This window comes from Capricornis sumatraensis, chromosome 2 (assembly GCF_032405125.1).
Source record: "Capricornis sumatraensis isolate serow.1 chromosome 2, serow.2, whole genome shotgun sequence".
Lineage (NCBI taxonomy): Eukaryota > Metazoa > Chordata > Mammalia > Artiodactyla > Bovidae > Capricornis > Capricornis sumatraensis.
The window spans coordinates 34,986,279-35,005,009 of NC_091070.1; the positions used below are offsets into that span (position 1 = coordinate 34,986,279).

Below are 18,731 nucleotides of genomic sequence, written 5' to 3' on the forward strand. Positions count from 1 at the left end.
CTCTATTAATCTTCCAGATCCTCAACCTTGGACCTCCTGTCTGTCTTTCTCTGAGCCAGTTTTTAATGAACATGTGAAAGATGTCTGCCCAATTTTGAGGTACATGTCTGTATTAGTCTTGGCATTTCCCTTTCTGGCCCTTTAGAGCTCTGAAATGATGTGTGCAGTTCCCCCAAATTTCATTTCTGTTTCACCAAGATTGTCTTCTTTGTAGGTCAGATTTAAATCTGGGGTGGGAGTGCCCCCGTGTCAGTTCTCCCTCTGAAAAATGAAATTGCAGAAGGGCAAGATGAGAATTTATCTGATGCTGTGCTTTTAGTCACTTGGAGTGGGTCCATCACTGTTTTTCCCTCCTCATAAGCCAGTTTTATGATCTCATTCATCTTTTTTAAAAATTTGGCCAGATACTCTCACAGATACCTCTTTCTAGTCTCATTTTTGCCTCCCCCAACATGCCCTCCATTCTTATCTTATGGATTACAACTTCAGTGTGTGTATTTGTGACATTGGGGCATTAAAACCTCTTTCTCAGCAGATTTCTCTCTTTAAAATGAAGACTTTATTTAATTGCCTGTAGCCCTGTGGGGAACCATGGCAACATATTACTTACGATTGTCAAGTCAAGTTTGCTTTATGTTAAAACCTCATTTAATTCCCCTGATTCTACAAATATGTATATCAGCATCTGATAATATGTATCTCACTTGTTACTGGGCACCTTCTCCATCAGTCTTTCTATGCCATAATTGTTTTCCGCTTTCCCTGAGCAATTTTTTCCCCTTCCATTCAGTTTTTATTGGGTTGGCCCAAAAGTTTGTTCCATCTCATGGAAAAATCCAAATGAAATTTTTGGCCAACCCAATAAATCAAAGTTATCTTAAATATTTCTTAAATGAGTAGAATCTAGGTGGCTGCTGTGTAGTAGATGCTATGGGGCTAGTGGCAATCAGTGCAGCCATGGGCCCTTGCCGTTATGGAACCACTATTTAAAAGGGAAAACTGAGAAACCAAAGACAATAATGAAATGTAACTATGAAGGTGTAACTGTGAAGGTGAGCACCTCTTGGCGTCTTTTGGTAGCATCAATTAGGATACTTAATGTAACTGGGGAAGGGCTGAAGATAAGGAAGACTTCTTAAGGGAAGTGACATTTAAACTGAGATTTGAATGAGCTGGTTTGGTCCAAGAGATCGGCAGCTGTTTGTTGTTTTCAATCTTCATGAAATGTTCTCCATCTCTAACCAAAACCTCTCTTCTTTCTGTCTCAGCCTTCTTTTGAAATGAAGTAGAGAGTAAATAAAATGAAGTAAATCTCTAGTTGGGAGTTCATCATGCTAGTACCTTAAAATCATGGTTCTGAAGCCAAAGACAGTTCACCATGATTTACATACTAAAGACTTTTTCTTGTATATATATGTATGTATCTGTTTTTTATTGAGGTACAGTTGATTTACAATATTAGTTTCAGATGTACCACATAGTGATTCAAATTTTTATAGATTATACATTTAATATTATTATAAAACACTGGCTAGATTCCCTGTAGTGTGTAATATATCCATGTAGCTTATTTCTTTTTACATCATAGCACTTGGCACCTCTCAATCCCTTCTTACTTCTTCTCCCTTCCCTCTCTCCCCACTGGTAACCAATAGTTCATACTCTCTATCTGTGATTCTGTTTTTTTGTTACATTCACTGGTTTGATGTATTTTGTAGATTCCACATATAAATGACATCATACAGTATTTGTCTTTGACTTATTTCACTTAGCATAATACCCTCCAAGTCCATACATGTTGCAAATGGCAAAATTTTATTCATTTTTGTGGCTGGGTAGTATTCCACTGTGTATATATATCACATCATCTTTATCCATCCATCCGTTGATGGGCACTTACATTGATGCCATATCTTGCCTATTGTAAGTAATGCTGCTGTGAACTTTGGGGTGTATGTATCTTTCTGAATGTTTTTTATTTTCTTTAGATATATACCCAGGGGTGGAACTGCTGAATCATATGGTAGTTTTATTTCTAATTTTTTAGAACGTATTTATTTATTTGACTGCATTGGGCACAAAAGGAAGAAAGGAACAGAAAAGCCCTACAAAAATTGTGGCATGCAGGCTCTTCTCTGCATCATTTGGGATCTCTCATGCAGCCCATGGACTCTCGAGTTGTACCATTTGGCCTCAGTAGTTGCGGCTCACTGGTTTAATTGCTCTGCACCATGTAGGACCTTAGTTCCCTGACTGGAGATCAAACCCTCTTCCCCTGCATTGCAAGACAGATATTTAACCACTGAACCACCAGGAAAGTCCCTAGTCAATTTATGATTTAAGGTAATTATTGATACGTATGTTCTTACTGGGGCTTCCCTGGTGGCTCAGATGGTAAAGAGTCTGCCTGCAATGCGGGAGTTCAATCCCTGGATTAGGGAAATCCCCTGGAGAAGGACATGGAAACCGACTCCAGTATTCTTGCCTGGAAAATCCCATGGTTGGAGGAGCCTGATACGTTACAGTCCATGGGGTTGCAAAGAGTTGGACACGCCTGAGCAACTTCACTTTCACTTTCATGTTCTTACTGCCATTTTGTTCATTTCTTGGGGGTTATTTTTGTAGGTCTTTTCTGTTCCTTTCTTCCTTTTGTTCTCTTCCCTTCTGATTTGATGACTATCCTTAATATGTTTGGATTTCTTTCTCTCTTTTTTTTTAATTTTATTTTTAGCTGTGCTGGGTCTTCATTACTATGTGCAGGCTTTATGTAGTTGTGGCGATCTAGAAGCTATTCTCTAGTTGCAGCGTACATGCTTCTCATTGCCGTGGCTTCTGTTGTTGCAGAGCAGGGGTTCTAGGGCACGAGTTCAGTAGTCATGGTACACGGGCTTAGTTGCTCAAGGCCTGTGGGAACGTCCCAGACCAGGGGTCAAACCTGTGTTCCTTGCATGAGCAGGCAGATTCCCAGCCACTGGACCACCAGGAAAGTCCTTTCTCTTTGTGTGTATGTATTATTAGATTGTTGGTCTGTGGTTACCATAAATGAAGTTTATATATAGCAATCTGTCTGTCTGTGTGTGTGTGTGTGTGTACACATAATTAAGTGGTTGATCTCTTAAGTTCAAAGGCATTTTAAGAACCCTGAATATTTACTCCCCCCCATGATTACTGTCTTTGATATCATTCTTTTTCTTTTTTGAATTCCCTAATTGCTTATTGTAGATATAGATGAGTTTACTACTTTTGTCTTTTAACTTTCCTGCTAGCTTTGTTATTTACTACCTTTACTGTGCATTGTTGGCCTTTACCTGAGCTTTTTCCTTCTCTAATTTTCACGTTTCTAGTTGTGGCTTTTCCTTTTTCACTTAGAGGGGTCCTTTTAACGTGGGTTTGGTGGTGCTGATTTCTCAGCTTTTGCTTGTCTGTACAATTTTTGCTCTGTCCATCAAATCTGAATGACAGCCTTGCTTGGTAGTATATTCTTGGTTGTGGGTTTTTCCCTTTCATCATTTTGAATACATTGTGCAAATCCCTTCTGGCCTTCAGGGTTTCTGCTGAAAAGTCAGCTGTGACAGCCTTACCATAGTTCCCTTGTATGTAACTTGTTGGTTTTCCCTTGCTGCCTTTGATAGTCTGTCTTTATCTTTAATTTTTTCCATCTTAATTACAATGTGTCCTGGTGAAGTCCTCCTTGGGTGGATGCTGTTCGGAGCTCTCTGTGCCTCCTGGACCTGGATGTGTGCTTCCTTTCCCAGGTTAGGGATATTTCCAGGTATTTACATACCAAAGACTTTTATTTGCTCTTTTCCCTTTTAGTGTCTTCAGATTTGGTTGGAAAATCAAATGAAAACATTTCTTCTCTGCCCTTAGTCTTCACTTTCTTGGCTGGAACTTCATAGTTCCCATAGAAGTTTTTCAGGGCTCCAGCTAGTACCATTTTCTCCCCAGGGTCCGGAAGTGGCTTGTGGGCAGAAGTCCTGACAGGCTTTCTGCAGGAAAATAGAGTGATGTCCCAGGAAGACATGTCTACACATAACGACCTCCATATACTTCAGATGGGTACCCTCACCACCGTCATGCATCTTTCTGGTGCCAGTAAGAGGTCATAGCCACTGCAGAATGGAATGAAGTTTTTCTGTGTCTCTGGATCCACTCTTTAAGAGCAGAAACTTTTTTTTTTTCTGCTGCACCACTGCGCTGGATCATGGAAAAAGCAAGAGAGTTCCAGAAAAACATCTATTTCTGCTTTATTGACTATGCCAAAGCCTTTGACTGTGTGGATCACAATAAACTGGAAAATTCTGAAAGAGATGGGAATACCAGACCACCTGACCTGCCTCTTAAGAAATCTGTATGCAGGTCAGGAAGCAACAGTTAGAACTGTACTTGGAACAACAGACTGGTTCCAAATAGCAAAAGGAGTGCATCAAGGCTGTATGTTGTCACCCTGCTTATTTAACTTCTATGCAGAGTACATCATGAGAAATGCTGGACTGGAAGAAACACAAGCTGGAATCAAGACTGCCAAGAGAAATATCAATAATCTCAGATATGCAGATGACACCACCCTTATGGCAGAAAGTGAAGAGGAACTAAAAAGCCTCTTGATGAAAGTGAAAGAGGAGGGTGAAAAAGTTGGCCTAAAGCTCAACATTCAGAAAACAAAGATCATGGCATCTGGTCCCATCACTTCATGGCAAATAGATGGGGAAACAGTAGAAACAGTGTCAGACTTTATTTTTTTGGGCTCCAGAATCACTGCAGATGGTGACTGCAGCCATGAAATTAAAAGATGCTTACTCCTTGGAAGAAAAATTATGACCAACCTAGATAGCATATTCAAAAGCAGAGACATTACTTTGCCGACTAAGGTCCGTCTAGTCAAGGCTATGGTTTTTCCAGTGGTCATGTATGGATATGAGAGTTGGACTGTGAAGAAGACTGAGCGCCAAAGAATTGATGCCTTTGAACTGTGGTTTTGGAGAAGACTCTTGAGGGTCTCTTGGACTTCAAGGAGATCCAACCAGTCCATTCTGAAGGAGATCAACCCTGGGATTTCTTTGGAAGGAATGATGCTAAAGCTGAAGCTCCAGTACTTTGGCCACCTCATGTGAAGAGTTGACTCATTGGAAAAGACTCTGATGCTGGGAGGGATTGGGGGCAGGAGGAGAAGGGGATGACTGAGGATGACTGGATGGCATCACAGACTCTACGGACGTGAGTCTGAGTGAACTCCAGGAGATGGTGTTGAACAGAGAGGCCTGGTGTGCTGGAATTCATGGGGTCGCAAAGAGTCGGACACGACTGAGCGACTGAACTGAACTGAACACAGCTTGAGGGATCTTATTTCCCCAACCAGGAATTGAACCTGTGCCCTCAGTAGTGAGAGTGCAGAGTCCTAACCACTGGACCACTAGGAAATTCCCCATGTATATTATAGTGTTCAATTTCCTAGATTTTTTTTCTTTTCTATCCCCATTAGCCATTGTTTTGAGAATAGTTTTATTTCATCAACATCCTCTTAACTACTGACATCTTTTTTGTAGGCTCCTCAAGCCTTTCTAGAAAGGAGTGAGATACTATTTATAGGAGCAAATTCTGAATTTGTAAAACTTGGTATGATTTAGTATACAGTGTCTGTCCAAAGTATTCTAGTAACGTTTTTAGGTTCTATCTGCTAAAAACGTTAACTTTCAGTTCAGTTCAGTTCAGTTGCTCAGTCGTGTCTGACTCTTTGCGACCCCATGAATCCTAGCATGCCAGGCCTCCCTGTCCATCACCATCTCCCAGAGTTCACTCAGACTCATGTCCATCGAGTCCATGATGCCATCCAGCCATCTCATCCTCAGTCATCCCCTTGTCTTCCTGCCCCCAATCCCTCCCAGCATCAGAGTCTTTTCCAATGAGTCAACTCTTCACATGAGGTGGCCAAAGTACTGGAGCTTCAGCTTTAGTATCATTCCTTCCAAAGAAATCCCAGGACTGATCTCCTTCAGAATGGACTGGTTGGATCTCCTTGAAGTCCAAGAGACCCTCAAGAGTCTTCTCCAACACCACAGTTCAAAAGCATCAATTCTTTGGCCCTCAGCCTTCTTCACAGTCCAACTCTCATATCCATACATGACCACTGGAAAAACCATAGCCTTGACTAGATGGACCTTAGTCAGCAAAGTAATGTCTCTGCTTTTGAATATACTATCTAGGTTGGTCATAATTTTTCTTTCAAGGAGTAAGCGTCTTTTAATTTCATGGCTGCAGTCACCATCTGCAGTGATTCTGGAGCCCAAAAAAATAAAGTCTGACACTGTTTCTACTGTTTCCCCATCTATTTGCCATGAAGTGATGGGACCAGATGCCATGATCTTCGTTTTCTGAATGTTGAGCTTTAAGCCAACTTTTTCACTCTCCTCTTTCACTTTCATCAAGAGGCTTCTTAGCTCCTCTTCACTTTCTGCCATAAGGGTGGTGTCATCTGCATATCTGAGATTATTGATATTTCTCTTGGCAATCTTGATTCCAGCTTGTGTTTCTTCCAGTCCAGCGTTTCTCATGATGTACTCTGCATAGAAGTTAAATAAGCAGGGTGACAACATACAGCCTTGATGCACTCCTTTTCCTATTTGGAACCAGTCTGTTGTTCCAAGTACAGTTCTAACTGTTGCTTCCTGATCTACATATAGGTTTCTCAAGAGGCAGGTCAGGTGGTCTGGTATTCCCATCTCTTTCAGAATTTTCCACAGTTTATTGTGATCCACACAGTCAAAGGCTTTAGCAGTTTATAAATATATACATAATGTGCTCATTATTGTGGAACTTGGAAATTTTTGAAAATGTGTTTATGTATTGCTATTGATAGACTTTTTTTGAAAGATAGAGAACATTTAAGTAAGACGATTTTAATATATTAAATATGATGCTCTAAATTTCCTTAATTTCTAAAAGCTTAGGATGTCTGGACTTGGAAAAATATTATGACTAAAAATGAATTCTGTCACTGACTGCCACAGAAATTACCTAGGACAATCAAGACTACTTTTGTCAAGATGGCCAAAAGGTTTTTGGTAAAATGGCTTTTGAAAACTGCTTTTGTGTGCTGGATCTCAAATATTATGAGAAAGTAGTTGAACAGTGCTATTTTTAAAATTCTTTCTTTTATATCTTAACAGTTATGAACCTGAACTGTTTCCTGGTCTTATTTATAGAATGGTGAAACCACGAATTGTGTTGCTTATCTTTGTATCTGGAAAAGTTGTGTTGACAGGTAAGTTCTAAGATTCTGACTTTCTTAAAATTCAACAGCTTTGCGTATGCTTTGCTTATGCTTTGTTTTGTCTTTTAAATAACTTTATTCACTGTCATACAGCAATTCTTGGTATTATAGAATACCCAGAAAAAAATGAAAAGCAAAATGAAAGATAACATCATACGTTGGTCCCTATAGTTAAACAACATAACTTTTTCCATGTTTTTATGTCATTTTGATATATATAAAATGAATATATTATGTGTCTATGTGTCTGTTCAGTTGCTCAGTTGTGTCCAACTCTCAGTCGTGACCCCATGAACTGTAGCCCACCAGGCTTAACTGTCCATGGAATTTTCCAGGCAAGAATACTGAAGTTTATAGCTATTTCCTACTCCAGAGATACTCATCTTTACATCCTACCTTTTTAATAGCTATTATAACATATGTAGCTTAACTCACTGTTACAAATTCTTAATGAAGACTTTCAATGTCTGAACAATGTTCCTACAAAGGGGTCAACAAATCTTTTTCTGCAAAGAGCTAAATACTAAATGTTTTAGGTTTTGTGGGCAGTAGAGTCTCTGTCACAACTGAGCCTTGTTTTATTGTGAAAGTAGCTGTGAACACCACTTTAGAAAAAGGCTCTGAAGTGTGAATTTAATGTAATTCATTTAATTTACACATATCAACTAATTTTCTTCTTTTTTCCCCCCCAAACATTTCAGTATAAAAATCATTCTCAGCTCACAGGCTATATAGAATCAGGTAGCAGACTAGGTTTGACCAGCACACCTAAGTTTCCCAACCTCTGTTCTAACATGTTACTGCATCAGACTGATTCTCCCATTGTCAGGTTATGCTTTTTCTTTGTTTGCTGCTTATTAATGGGACAAAAGTTTGGCTATTTTTATGTGTAGAGAGTCATTTATTAGTGTAAATGCTCAGAAGTGAAGTTGCTCAGTCATGTCTGACTCTTTGCAACCCCATGGACTGTAGCCTACCAGGCTCTGGGTCCATGGGATTTTCCAGGCAAGAGTACTGGAGTGGGCTGCCATTTCCTTCTCCAGGGGATCTTCCCAACTCAGGGATCAAACCCGAGTCTCCTGCATTGCAGACAGATGCTTTACCGTCTGAGCCACTAGGGAAGACCTATGCTCAGAAGGGGAATATTTGTCTAAAGACAGACCATTTTAAAGCTTCCTAGTACAAATTATTTTATGAAATTGTTTTGAAAAGGGTTATACAATGCAGTTTTTCTATAGCATACGTTGCTGCCAGCAATGTATCTGAGTATCTTTTACAAACTGTCAGCAACATTCAAAACAAAAATTTACAGAAGAAAACTCTAACTGTGCAAGTGAAAGGGATCCCACTGGTCATCAGAAATAGAAATTGATCGCTTTTCAGCAGAGTAAATAGCATTTCATCTTTTTAAAATAGCGTGTATGTAACTTACTGCTTTTTGTCTACTTTTCCCCCTCTAAGGGTTTATATGAGTTCACCGTAGTATTGAAAATAATTACTCTCCGTTTTATTTGTGATTTTGTCCAGTTTGACTTATTTTTACGTCAAGGTTTTTTAAATTCTTGAGCTAAATGGTTGAGGCTCTTTTCCACACCACTCTACTGAAGTGTGCTGGTTTTGCCTTATTTTGTCTGACTTTTTACACAATTTACTCTCTGGGACCAGTATGAATTCCCGGTTCATATGGCATGAGCCAAATTGACTATTCCCCACCCCCAAATAGCTGGCCAGCCAACCTAAAACTACATATCCTTCATTATTAATTTCTGATGACTTCTTTTTGGCCTTTATTTTAAAATGTGGGTCTGGTCTCCAGTTCCACCTTTGCTCCTGAATTATACTATGATAATCCTACTGTATTTTTACTATATTGTGGTTAATCCTGCTGCTGCTGCTAAGTCACTTCAGTTGTGTCCGACTCTGTGTGACCCCCTAGACAGCAGCCCACCAGGCTCCCCCATCCCTGGGATTCTCCAGGCAAGAACACTGGAGTGGGTTGCCATTTCCTTCTCCAGTGCAGGAAAGTGAAAAGTGAAAGTGAAGTAGCTCAGTCGTGTCCGACTCTGCAACCCCATGGACTGCAGCCTACCAGGCTCCTCTGTCCATGGGATTCCCCAGGCAAGAATACTGGAATGGGTTGCCATTTCCTTCTCCAGGGGATCTTCCCAACCCAGGGATTGAACCTGGGTCTCCCGCATCGCAGGCAGACACTTTAACCTCTGAGCCACCAGGGAAAAGTTTCAAATTACAAAAGTAAAGGAATGTCAACACAGGGTACTGAAGACTATACAATACGCTTCCCTGAAAATTTGTCAATGTGTTCAGCTCAAAGAACAGGCATAGCTAGTTGTAAAACTGTCTTAGTCCCTTGAGGTGCCAAAGCTGCAATCAGCAGGTCCAAAGCTACAACTGAATGAATGAATAGTTAAATGAGCTGAGAACAAAGAGGACCTACTTTCCTACTTTGTCCTTCATCATGGTCCCAGAGAGCAAACAGCAAAGGGACCTTAACACAACTTTTTCAAGTCTGTGCTGCTTTTCTATGGCTAATATGACATTTAGGACCCATGCTTTCTCTCAGACCAGGGTAAAATGAATAGTCTAGCTAGGATCTGCTGGAACAATATACAGTGACAGCATATATGTCAATTTTCACTTCCAAGATGAGACATAATAAAGCCATGTTAGGTACTCATATACCAGGCATTATGATAAGTAAGGGCTTTTATGTGGATTCTAGTTAACTCTGTGAGCTTCCCTGGAGGCTCAGTGGTAAAGAATTTGCCTGCAGTGCAGGGGATGCAGGTTCGATCCCAGGGTTGGGAAGATACCCAGGAGAAGGAAATGGCTACCCACTCTAGTACTCTTGCTTGGGAAATCCCATGAACAGAGGCGCCTGGCGGGCGAACAGTCCATGCGGCTGCAAGAGAGTCAGACATGATTTAGTGACCAGACAACAACCGTTAATTCTGTGAGGTTGTGCTTAATATCTCAGTCTCCTCACCTGTAAAATGAGGACAACGGAGAGCTTAAGTAACATTAACAATGTCAAACAGCTGTTCATGCTGCACATACCTGGCTTCAGAACCCACCATCTTCATGTACGTACACTATCCCCCAGCTCTTTAGATGTCTATGAATACACCTGTGTGGTCTTTTGGACACTTTCCTCCTAATACTCCTTGTCACCTAAGGAATGGCAAATACTCTTAGTGGTGAGAGGCAGCAGGTGTGGTGGCTAAGAGGCTAAGCTCTGGAAGCCAGTCATCTAGTTTTAATCCAAGCTTTACCATCTATTGGCTACATTGACCTTGGGTGAGTTTGCACTCCATCTTGATTTCTACATATGTAAAAGGCAGGTGCCCATAGAAACTACCTGCTAAGTGTTATGAGGCTTAAAAACAAGACCTGACATATGGTAAACACAGTATAGTGTTAGTTGTTATTACCTCTGTGAAAGCCCACTCTTCTTGTGTTTTCCCCAGCACTGAAAAAGATGAACTGTTGCTCTCATGTCTTGCCCAGATGATAGGAATATGAAGTTTAAAGAGGCTTTAGTAAAATGCTTTTTATACTTATTTCCTTCTGGCATAAAGGATGCAGAATCTGGGTCTTTGTTACGGAGGGTCACTCTCAATCAGCTGGTTGTCAGTGGTTCCTGGAAATGAGTTGGTCAGAGGACACCATAAAAATGGCAAGACTTAATAGTGAATGAGTCAGACAGAGAACAGGATGTCTCTGTTGACCATTTCTGGTAATTTACCACTAAGAGTGACTCAGTATATACTGTAAAATGTATACCTTGAGAGGTTAAAGACTGTTTATTTTTTCCCCAATTTGTAAAACTTTCATTTATGTGTATACACATATGGTATCCCTTGGGAAAATAAGATGTGTACTTGTGACTTGGTGTAAGAACAGAGTTAGAAAATCCAGGTAGTCCTGGGAAGAGATATTGGGGCTGGCTAAAGGAGATGTTCTGGGTGTTCTTTGGAAGGAATGATGTTAAAGCTGAAACTCCAGTACTTTGGCCACCTCATGCAAAGAGTTGACTCATTGGAAAAGACTCTGATGCTGGGAGGGATTGGGGGCAGGAGGAGAAGGGGACGACAGAGGATGAGATGGCTGGATGGCATCACTGACTCGATGGACATGAGTTTGGGTGAACTCTGGGAGTCGGTGATGGACAGGGAGGCCTGGCGTGCTGCAATTCATGGGTTCGCAAAGGGTCGGACACGACTGAGCAACTGAACTGAACTGAAGAGGTAGGGAGAGCTTCCCAGGTGGTGCTAGTGGTAAAGAACCCACCCGCCAATGCAGGAAACATAAGACACGTGGGTTCCATCCCTGGGTGGGGAAGATTCCTCTGGTGGAGGACATGACAACCCACTCCAGTGTTCTGGCTTGGAAATTTCTTGGACAGAGGAGCCTGGTGGGCTACAATTCATAGGGTCACAAAGACTCGGACATGACTGAAGCGAATTAGCATGCATGCATGCATGCAAGGGGTATGGATGAGCTTGCAAACTCTGTTGTTAGATGATAGATATTTAATAAACTTTGGATGCCTACAAGATACATATACTGTTTTAGGTGCTCAGGATGTGAAAGCAAATACAACGCACTTCTTATCCAGCAAAAATCCAGCCCTGGTGAAGGAGACAGACAAATTACATGATACTGATTCTCACAGAACCAAATGATAAGCCATGAGTGCGTGAACCAGCCATCCCAGCATCCCTAATCCTGAAGTACATTCTTTTAGGACAGTAAAAATGGCTGAGCTCTTGTTAAATGTTACCATTGGAAAAGGACTTTTGCAAAAACTTGTTCACGCAATCCTTATAGTCACCCTATGAGAAGACTGTTGTCCTTGTTCATAGGTGAGGAAATAGAAGCTCAGAAGTTAAACAATCTGCCTGTGGTTTCAAACTTAGTGGGAGTGCTTGCATTTGAGCCCATGTGGTTTGATCTCAAGCCAGTAGCCAGTGCTTTCTTCAGTGCACTAGCCACAGAATTTCTCTCATTTACCACAGTTAGCAAAGGTGTTTATCCCCCAAATTGGTGTCATCATAACTTGAAGGAATGATCTGGCGAAAGTGAAAGTTGCTCAGTCATGTCTGACTCTTTCCAACCCCATGGACTGTAGCCTGCCAGGCTCCTCTGTCCATAGAATTCTCTAGGCAAGAATACTGGAGTAGGTAGCTACTCCCTTCTCTAGGGGATCTTCCCAATCCATGGATCAAACCCAGGTATCCCACATTGCAGGTGAATTCTTTACTGTCTGAGCCACCAGGGAAGTCCAAGAATACTGGAGTGGATAGCTGTTCCTTCTCCAGGGGATCTTCCCAACCCAGGAATAAAAGCAGAGTCTCCTTCATTGCAGGAGATGGAAGTAAAGTCTGATGCTGTAAAAAACAATATTGCATAGGAACCTGGAATGTTACATCCATGAATCAAGGTAAATTGGAAGTGGTCAAACAGAAGATGGCAAGAGTGAACATCCGCATTTTAGGAATCAGTGAACTAAAATAGACTGGCATGGCCAAATTTAACTCAGATGACCATTATATCTACTACTGTGGGCAAGAATCCCTTAGAAAAAATGAACTAGCCCTCATAGTCAACAAAAGAGTCCAAAATGCAGTTCTTGGGTGTAAGCTCAAACACAACAAAATGATCTATGTTCATTTCCAAGGCAAACCATTCAATATCATAGTAATTCAAGTCTATGCCCTGACCTATAATGCTGAAGAAGCTGAAGTTGAATGGTTCTATGAAGACCTACAAGATCTTCTAGAACTAACACCCAAAAGAGATGTCCTTTTCATCATAGGGGACTGGAATGCAAAAGTAGGAAGTCAAGAGATACCTGCAGTAACAGGCAAGTTTGGCCTTGGAGTACAAAAAGAAGCAGGGCAAAGGCTAACAGTTTTGCCAAGAGAATCCACTGGTCATAGCAAACACTCTCTTCCAACAACACAAGAGAAGATTCTACACATGGACATCACCAGATGGCCAACACCGAAATCAGATTGATTATATTCTTTGCAGCCAAAGATGGAGAAGCTCTACACAGCTGGCAAAAACAAGAGGAGGAGCTGACTGTGGCTCAGATCATGAACTCCTTATTGCCAAATTCAGACTTAAATTGAAGAAAGTAAGGAAAACCACTAGACCATTCAGGTATGACCTAAATGAAATCCCTTACAATTATACAATGGAAGTGACAAATAGATTCCAGGGATTCAATCTGATAGAGTGTCTAAAGAACTACAGATGGAGGTTCGTGACATTGTACAGTAGGCAGGGATCAAGACCATCCCCAAGAAAAAGAAATGCAAAAAGGCAAAATTGTTGTCTGACAAGGCCTTAGAAATAGCTGAAAAAAGAGAGAAGAGAAAGACAAGGAGAAAAGGAAAGATATACCCATTTGAATCCAGCGTTTCAAAGAATAGCAAGGAGAGATAAGAAAGCCTTCCTCAGTGATCAGTGTAAAGAAATAGAGGAAAACAATAGAATGGGAGCGACTAGAGATCTCTTCAAGAAAATTAGAGATACCAAGGGAACATTTCATACAAAGATGGGCACAATAAAGGACAGAAATTGTAGAGACCTAACAGAAGCAGAAGATATTAAGAAGAGGTGGCAAGAATACACAGAAGAACTGTACAAAAAGATCTTCATGACCCAGATAACCACAATGGTGGGATCACCCACCTAGAGCCAGACATCCTGGAATGTGAAGTCCAGTGGGCCTTAGGAAGCATCACTATAAACAAAGCTAGTGGAGGTGATGGAATTCCAGTTGAGCTATCTCAAACCCTAAAAGATGCTGTGAAGGTGCTGCAGTAAATATGTCAGCAAATTTGGAAAACGCAGCAGTGGCCATAGGACTGGAAAAAGAAAGGCAATGCCAAAAATGTTCAAACTACCGCACAATTGCACTCATCTCACACACTAGCAAAGTAATGCTCAAAATTCTCCAAGCCAGGCTTCAACAATATGTGAACCATGAACTTCCAGATGTTCAAGCTGGATTTAGAAAAGGCAGAGGAACGAGAGATCAAATTGCCAACATCTGTTGGATCATTAAGAAAGCAAGAGAGTTCCAGAAAAACATCTACCTCTGCTTTTTGACTACACCAAAGCCTTTGACTGTGTGGATCACAACAAACTGTGGAAAACTCTTCAAGAGATGGGAATACCAGACCACCTTGCCTGCCTCCTGAGAAATCTGTATTCGGTCAAGAAGAAACAGAACTGGACATGGAACAACAGACTGGTTCCAAATTAGGAAAGGAGCACATCAAGTTTGTATCTTGTCACCCTGCTTACTTAACTTATATGCCGAGTACACCATGCGAAATACCAGGCTGGATGAAGCACAAGCTGGAATCAAGACTTCCAGGAGAAATATCAATAACCTCAGATACTCAGGTGACACAACCATTATGACAGAAAACAAAGAAGAATTGAAGATGAAAGTAAAAGAGGAGACTGAAAAAGTTGGGTTAAAACTTAACAGTCAGAAAACTAAAACCATGGCATCTGGTCCCATCACTTCACAAATAGATGGCAAATAGATGGGGAAACTGTGGGAACAGTGGCAGGCTTTATTTTGGGGGGCTCCAAAATCACTGCAGACGGAGACTGCAGTCATGAAATTAAATGACACTTGCTCCTTTGAAGAAAAGCTATGACCAACCTAGACAGCATATTAAAAAGCAGAGACATTACTTTGCCGACCAAGGTCTGTCTGGTCAAAGCTATGGTTTTTCCAGTGGTCATGTATGGATGTGAGAGTTGGACTATAAAGAAAACTGAACACTGAAGAATTGATGCTTTTGAACTGCAGTGTTGGAGAAGACTCTTGAGAGTCCCTTGGACTGCAAGGAGATCAAACTAGTCCATCCTAAAGGAAATCAGTCCTGAATATTCATTGGAAGGACTGATGCTGAAGCTGAATCTCCAATACTTTGGCCACCGATGCGAAAAACTGACTCATTGGAAAAGACCCTGATGCTAAGAAAGATTGAAGGCAGGAGGAGAAGGGGGTGACAGAGGATGAGATGGTTGGAAGGCATCACTGACTCAGTGAACATGAGTTTGAACAAGCTTCAGGAGTTGGTGATGGAGAGGGAAGCCTGGCATGCTGCAGTCGGAAAGAGTCAGACACGAGTGAACTGAACTGAACTGAACTCCTGCATTGCAGGCAGATTATTTACTAGTTGAGCTACCAGGGAAATTGGTGGTCATCATAAACTTGAAGGAAAGATCTGGTAGATTTCGCTTAAAAGAGATGGGTCATATAATCAGAGTCTGGTGCTCCAAATTGAGATGTTTGATTATAGATTGATTATTAATAGGACTGTGGGGCCAATTTGCTGCTGCTGCTGCTAAGTCGCTTCAGTCATGTCCAACTCTGTGCAACCCCATAGACGGCAGCCCACCAGGGTCCGCCATCCCTGGGATTCTCTAGGCAAGAACACTGGAGTGGGTTGCCATTTCCTTCTCCAATGCATGAAAGTGAAATTGCTCAGTTGTGTCCGACTCTTTGCGACCCCATGGACTGCAGCCTACCAGGCTCCTCCATCCTTGGGATTTTCCAGGCAAGAGTACTGGAGTGGGGTGCCATTGCCTTCTCCGGTGGGGCCAATTTAGGTTTCCTCAAAATTTTTATGCCAATATTTCAATGAGGAAATATTTCACTAAATTGACCGGGTTCCCTCATTGGGATTTACAATTCCTGGCGATGTTTGTTTGCTCCACCTTCTATGTACAGGGAGGAACACATATACGTGAAGTCTTCTCTCAAAGTTGATACTCATGATTCGGGGGATCTTCAACTTCTTGGGCCTTGCTTTCCCACACAGTAAATTTTTAAAAACTGCACTAGACAATTTTCTTAAAGCCTTTCTGTGTCTAAAGTTGTTTTTCTATGATATAAAAAAAAATGATCACTCTCAATGTCTATTCCCTCTTGGGCAATGGGTGTTTTCTACTCTCTAGGGGACACCAGAACACTATACTATTTTGGGCTTGAATGTAAAGCTCTTGGTATTTCTAAAAATTTTGGGCTGCCCCATGAAGCATGTGGGATCCTGGTTCCCTCACCAGGGATTGAACCTGTGCCCCCTGCATTGGGAGCTTGGCGTCTTAACCACTGGGCCAGCAGGGAAGTCCCTAGGTATTATTTTTAAGTGTTATGAAAAAACTGAAGTACATGGTTACCCAAAATGCTGGACCTGGATATCTGTTAACTCAGATATAAAAAGAAACTTAGTTACCAAAAAAAAAAGAACTTTAGTTTTTTGCCAGGGGCGGGGTTGGGGGGGGGTGGATTAGGTGAATGTGTATCCCTGCTTGCTATGCCTACTGTGCTGCTGTGCTGTGCTTAGTCACTCAGTCATGTCCCACTTTTTGTGACCCCATGGACCTGCCAGGCTCTTCCATCCATGGGGATTCTCCAGGCAAGAATACTGGAGTAGGTTGCCATGCCCTCCTCCAGGGGAATCTTCCTACTTTACTCTCCCAGTTAAGGCTGTTCTATTCAAATGTATCCAGCACCTGAAAAAGTCCATCAAACGAGAGGCGAAGTGTCTTTTTATAGTGATGTCTTACTTTTTCCCAGACTAACAGTTTGGCTTCTACAAAACCGGTCTCTTTAGAAACTAAAATTTTTAGTACTATAATTAAAATTTGCTGAGACTTAAGGAACTTTTCCTACCTCAAACGTACCAAGTTTCTATTAACCATTCAATGATTCACCCTCCCACCTCTCTACCAGACATCTTTGAAGGTAGAGGCTCAAGAAAGTAAACTCTTTGGCAGTGAATGAGTAACTTTTGCCCTTGCATAGCACACTCTCCCCGCCATTTTAAGCTAATAAGTACTTCATTTTTGATTCTTAACTTTTAATTTATTGAGATGAAATGCAAATAGCACAAATATAACCATTTAAATGAAAAATTGAGGGACAATTAGTTCATTCAAAATGTTGTGCAACCACCAACTCTAGTGCCAAAAGATTTCCACTATTCCAAAATAAAGTCCTATGTCATGGGCAGTTTTCCCCCCTTTCCTCCCTACCCTAACCCCTGGCAACCACCAGTCTCCAGTCTCTGAATTTACTTATTCTGGAGATAGCATATAAATGGAATCATATAATATGTGACCTTTCATGTCTGACTTCTTTTAATGTAATGTTTATGAGGTTCATCCTCATTGTACTTGTATCAGCGCTTTATTCCTTTTTGTGGTGGGATAATACCCCATTGTCAGCAATGAATATGCAGCTACATGCATATTATTTGTGTGAGTACTTATTTTCAATTTGGGGAGTATATTCCCAGGTACCCAGGAGTGAAATTGCTGTGTCATGTGGTAATTCTTCTTTAGCAGCTTTGAGGAACTGCTAAACTATTTTCCATAGTAGCTGAACCATTTTATGTTTCTACCAGCAACGTATGAGGGTTCCAATTTCTCAGTCTCTTTGCCAACACTTGCCATTTTCCACTTTTTAAATTATTCTAGCTCATCCTAGATTCTGAATTCTGATTTCTACCTACTTCTCAAATCTCTTGATTCTCCTTTTGGGAATTCCCTCTCGTTAGTCCCATCCTTAAACCAGATAACTACATCCCACAAGTTATTTCTGCTGTCTTACTTAGCCTTTCTCCTAGCTAAGTTTATAGCTCCCAAGAACAAGTCTTTATCAACTTAAAAAAACTATTTTCCATTTTTCTTAACAGTTTTTAACATGCTTTTCATTAATCTCCTTGCCTCCTACCCAGTATCAGATAATAGTTCCCTGATGGACTGACAGTTCCACATAAGTACTACATGTCCTTAACCCTTAACATAACATGCCTACATAGCTTTGAAAGTGGAAGGTAGTTAGTAGGGCTGACTGATAATCTCGATGAAGGGTGGGCAGTGTGTCTAATTCGTATTTTTATCCTTTTTAACCCCTAGAGCAGTTGTAATTAAAGACCTCGTGAAACTTAACTCTAAGGGTAACAATGGTAGAATCTTTCCCTCTAATAATCCCTTCCCAAATTGAAATTTGAAACTTTAGAACAGTTGCAGTTTGTCTCACTCTGTTAGTTAATATTAGGGAATAAGGATGTTAACTAAAGCTGAGTAGATCAAAGGAAGTCCCTTTTTCTGGTAGCTATTCTGAAGGAGATCAGCCCTGGAATTTCTTTGGAAGGAATGATGCTAAAGCTGAAACTCCAGTACTCTGGCCACCTCATGCGAAGAGTTGACTCATTGGAAAAGCCTCTGATGCTGGGAGGGATTGAGGGCAGGAGGAGAAGGGGACGACAGAGGATGAGATGGCTGGATGGCATCACGGACTCGATGGATGTGAGTCTGAGTGAACTCCTGGAGTTGGTGATGGACAGGGAGGCCTGGCGTCCTGCGATTCATGGGGTCGCAAAGAGTCGGACACGACTGA

General features: G+C 41.2%; 1 protein-coding gene and 1 non-coding gene across 2 annotated transcripts in view; one reads left to right on the plus strand and one right to left on the minus strand.

The window, feature by feature from the left end:
• The window catches only part of TBPL2 (TATA-box binding protein like 2), a 41,135-nt gene that overhangs the window by 21,980 nt on the left and 424 nt on the right, over window positions 1-18,731 (plus strand). Inside the window, exon 7 of the mRNA XM_068992279.1 lies at window positions 7,167-7,261. Coding sequence (XP_068848380.1) covers window positions 7,167-7,261 — 95 coding nt within the window. The remainder of the gene's footprint in view (window positions 1-7,166; window positions 7,262-18,731) is intronic.
• Window positions 9,433-9,504, minus strand: TRNAR-GCG (transfer RNA arginine (anticodon GCG)). Its single transcript has one exon. It is a non-coding gene; the product is annotated as a tRNA-Arg (tRNA).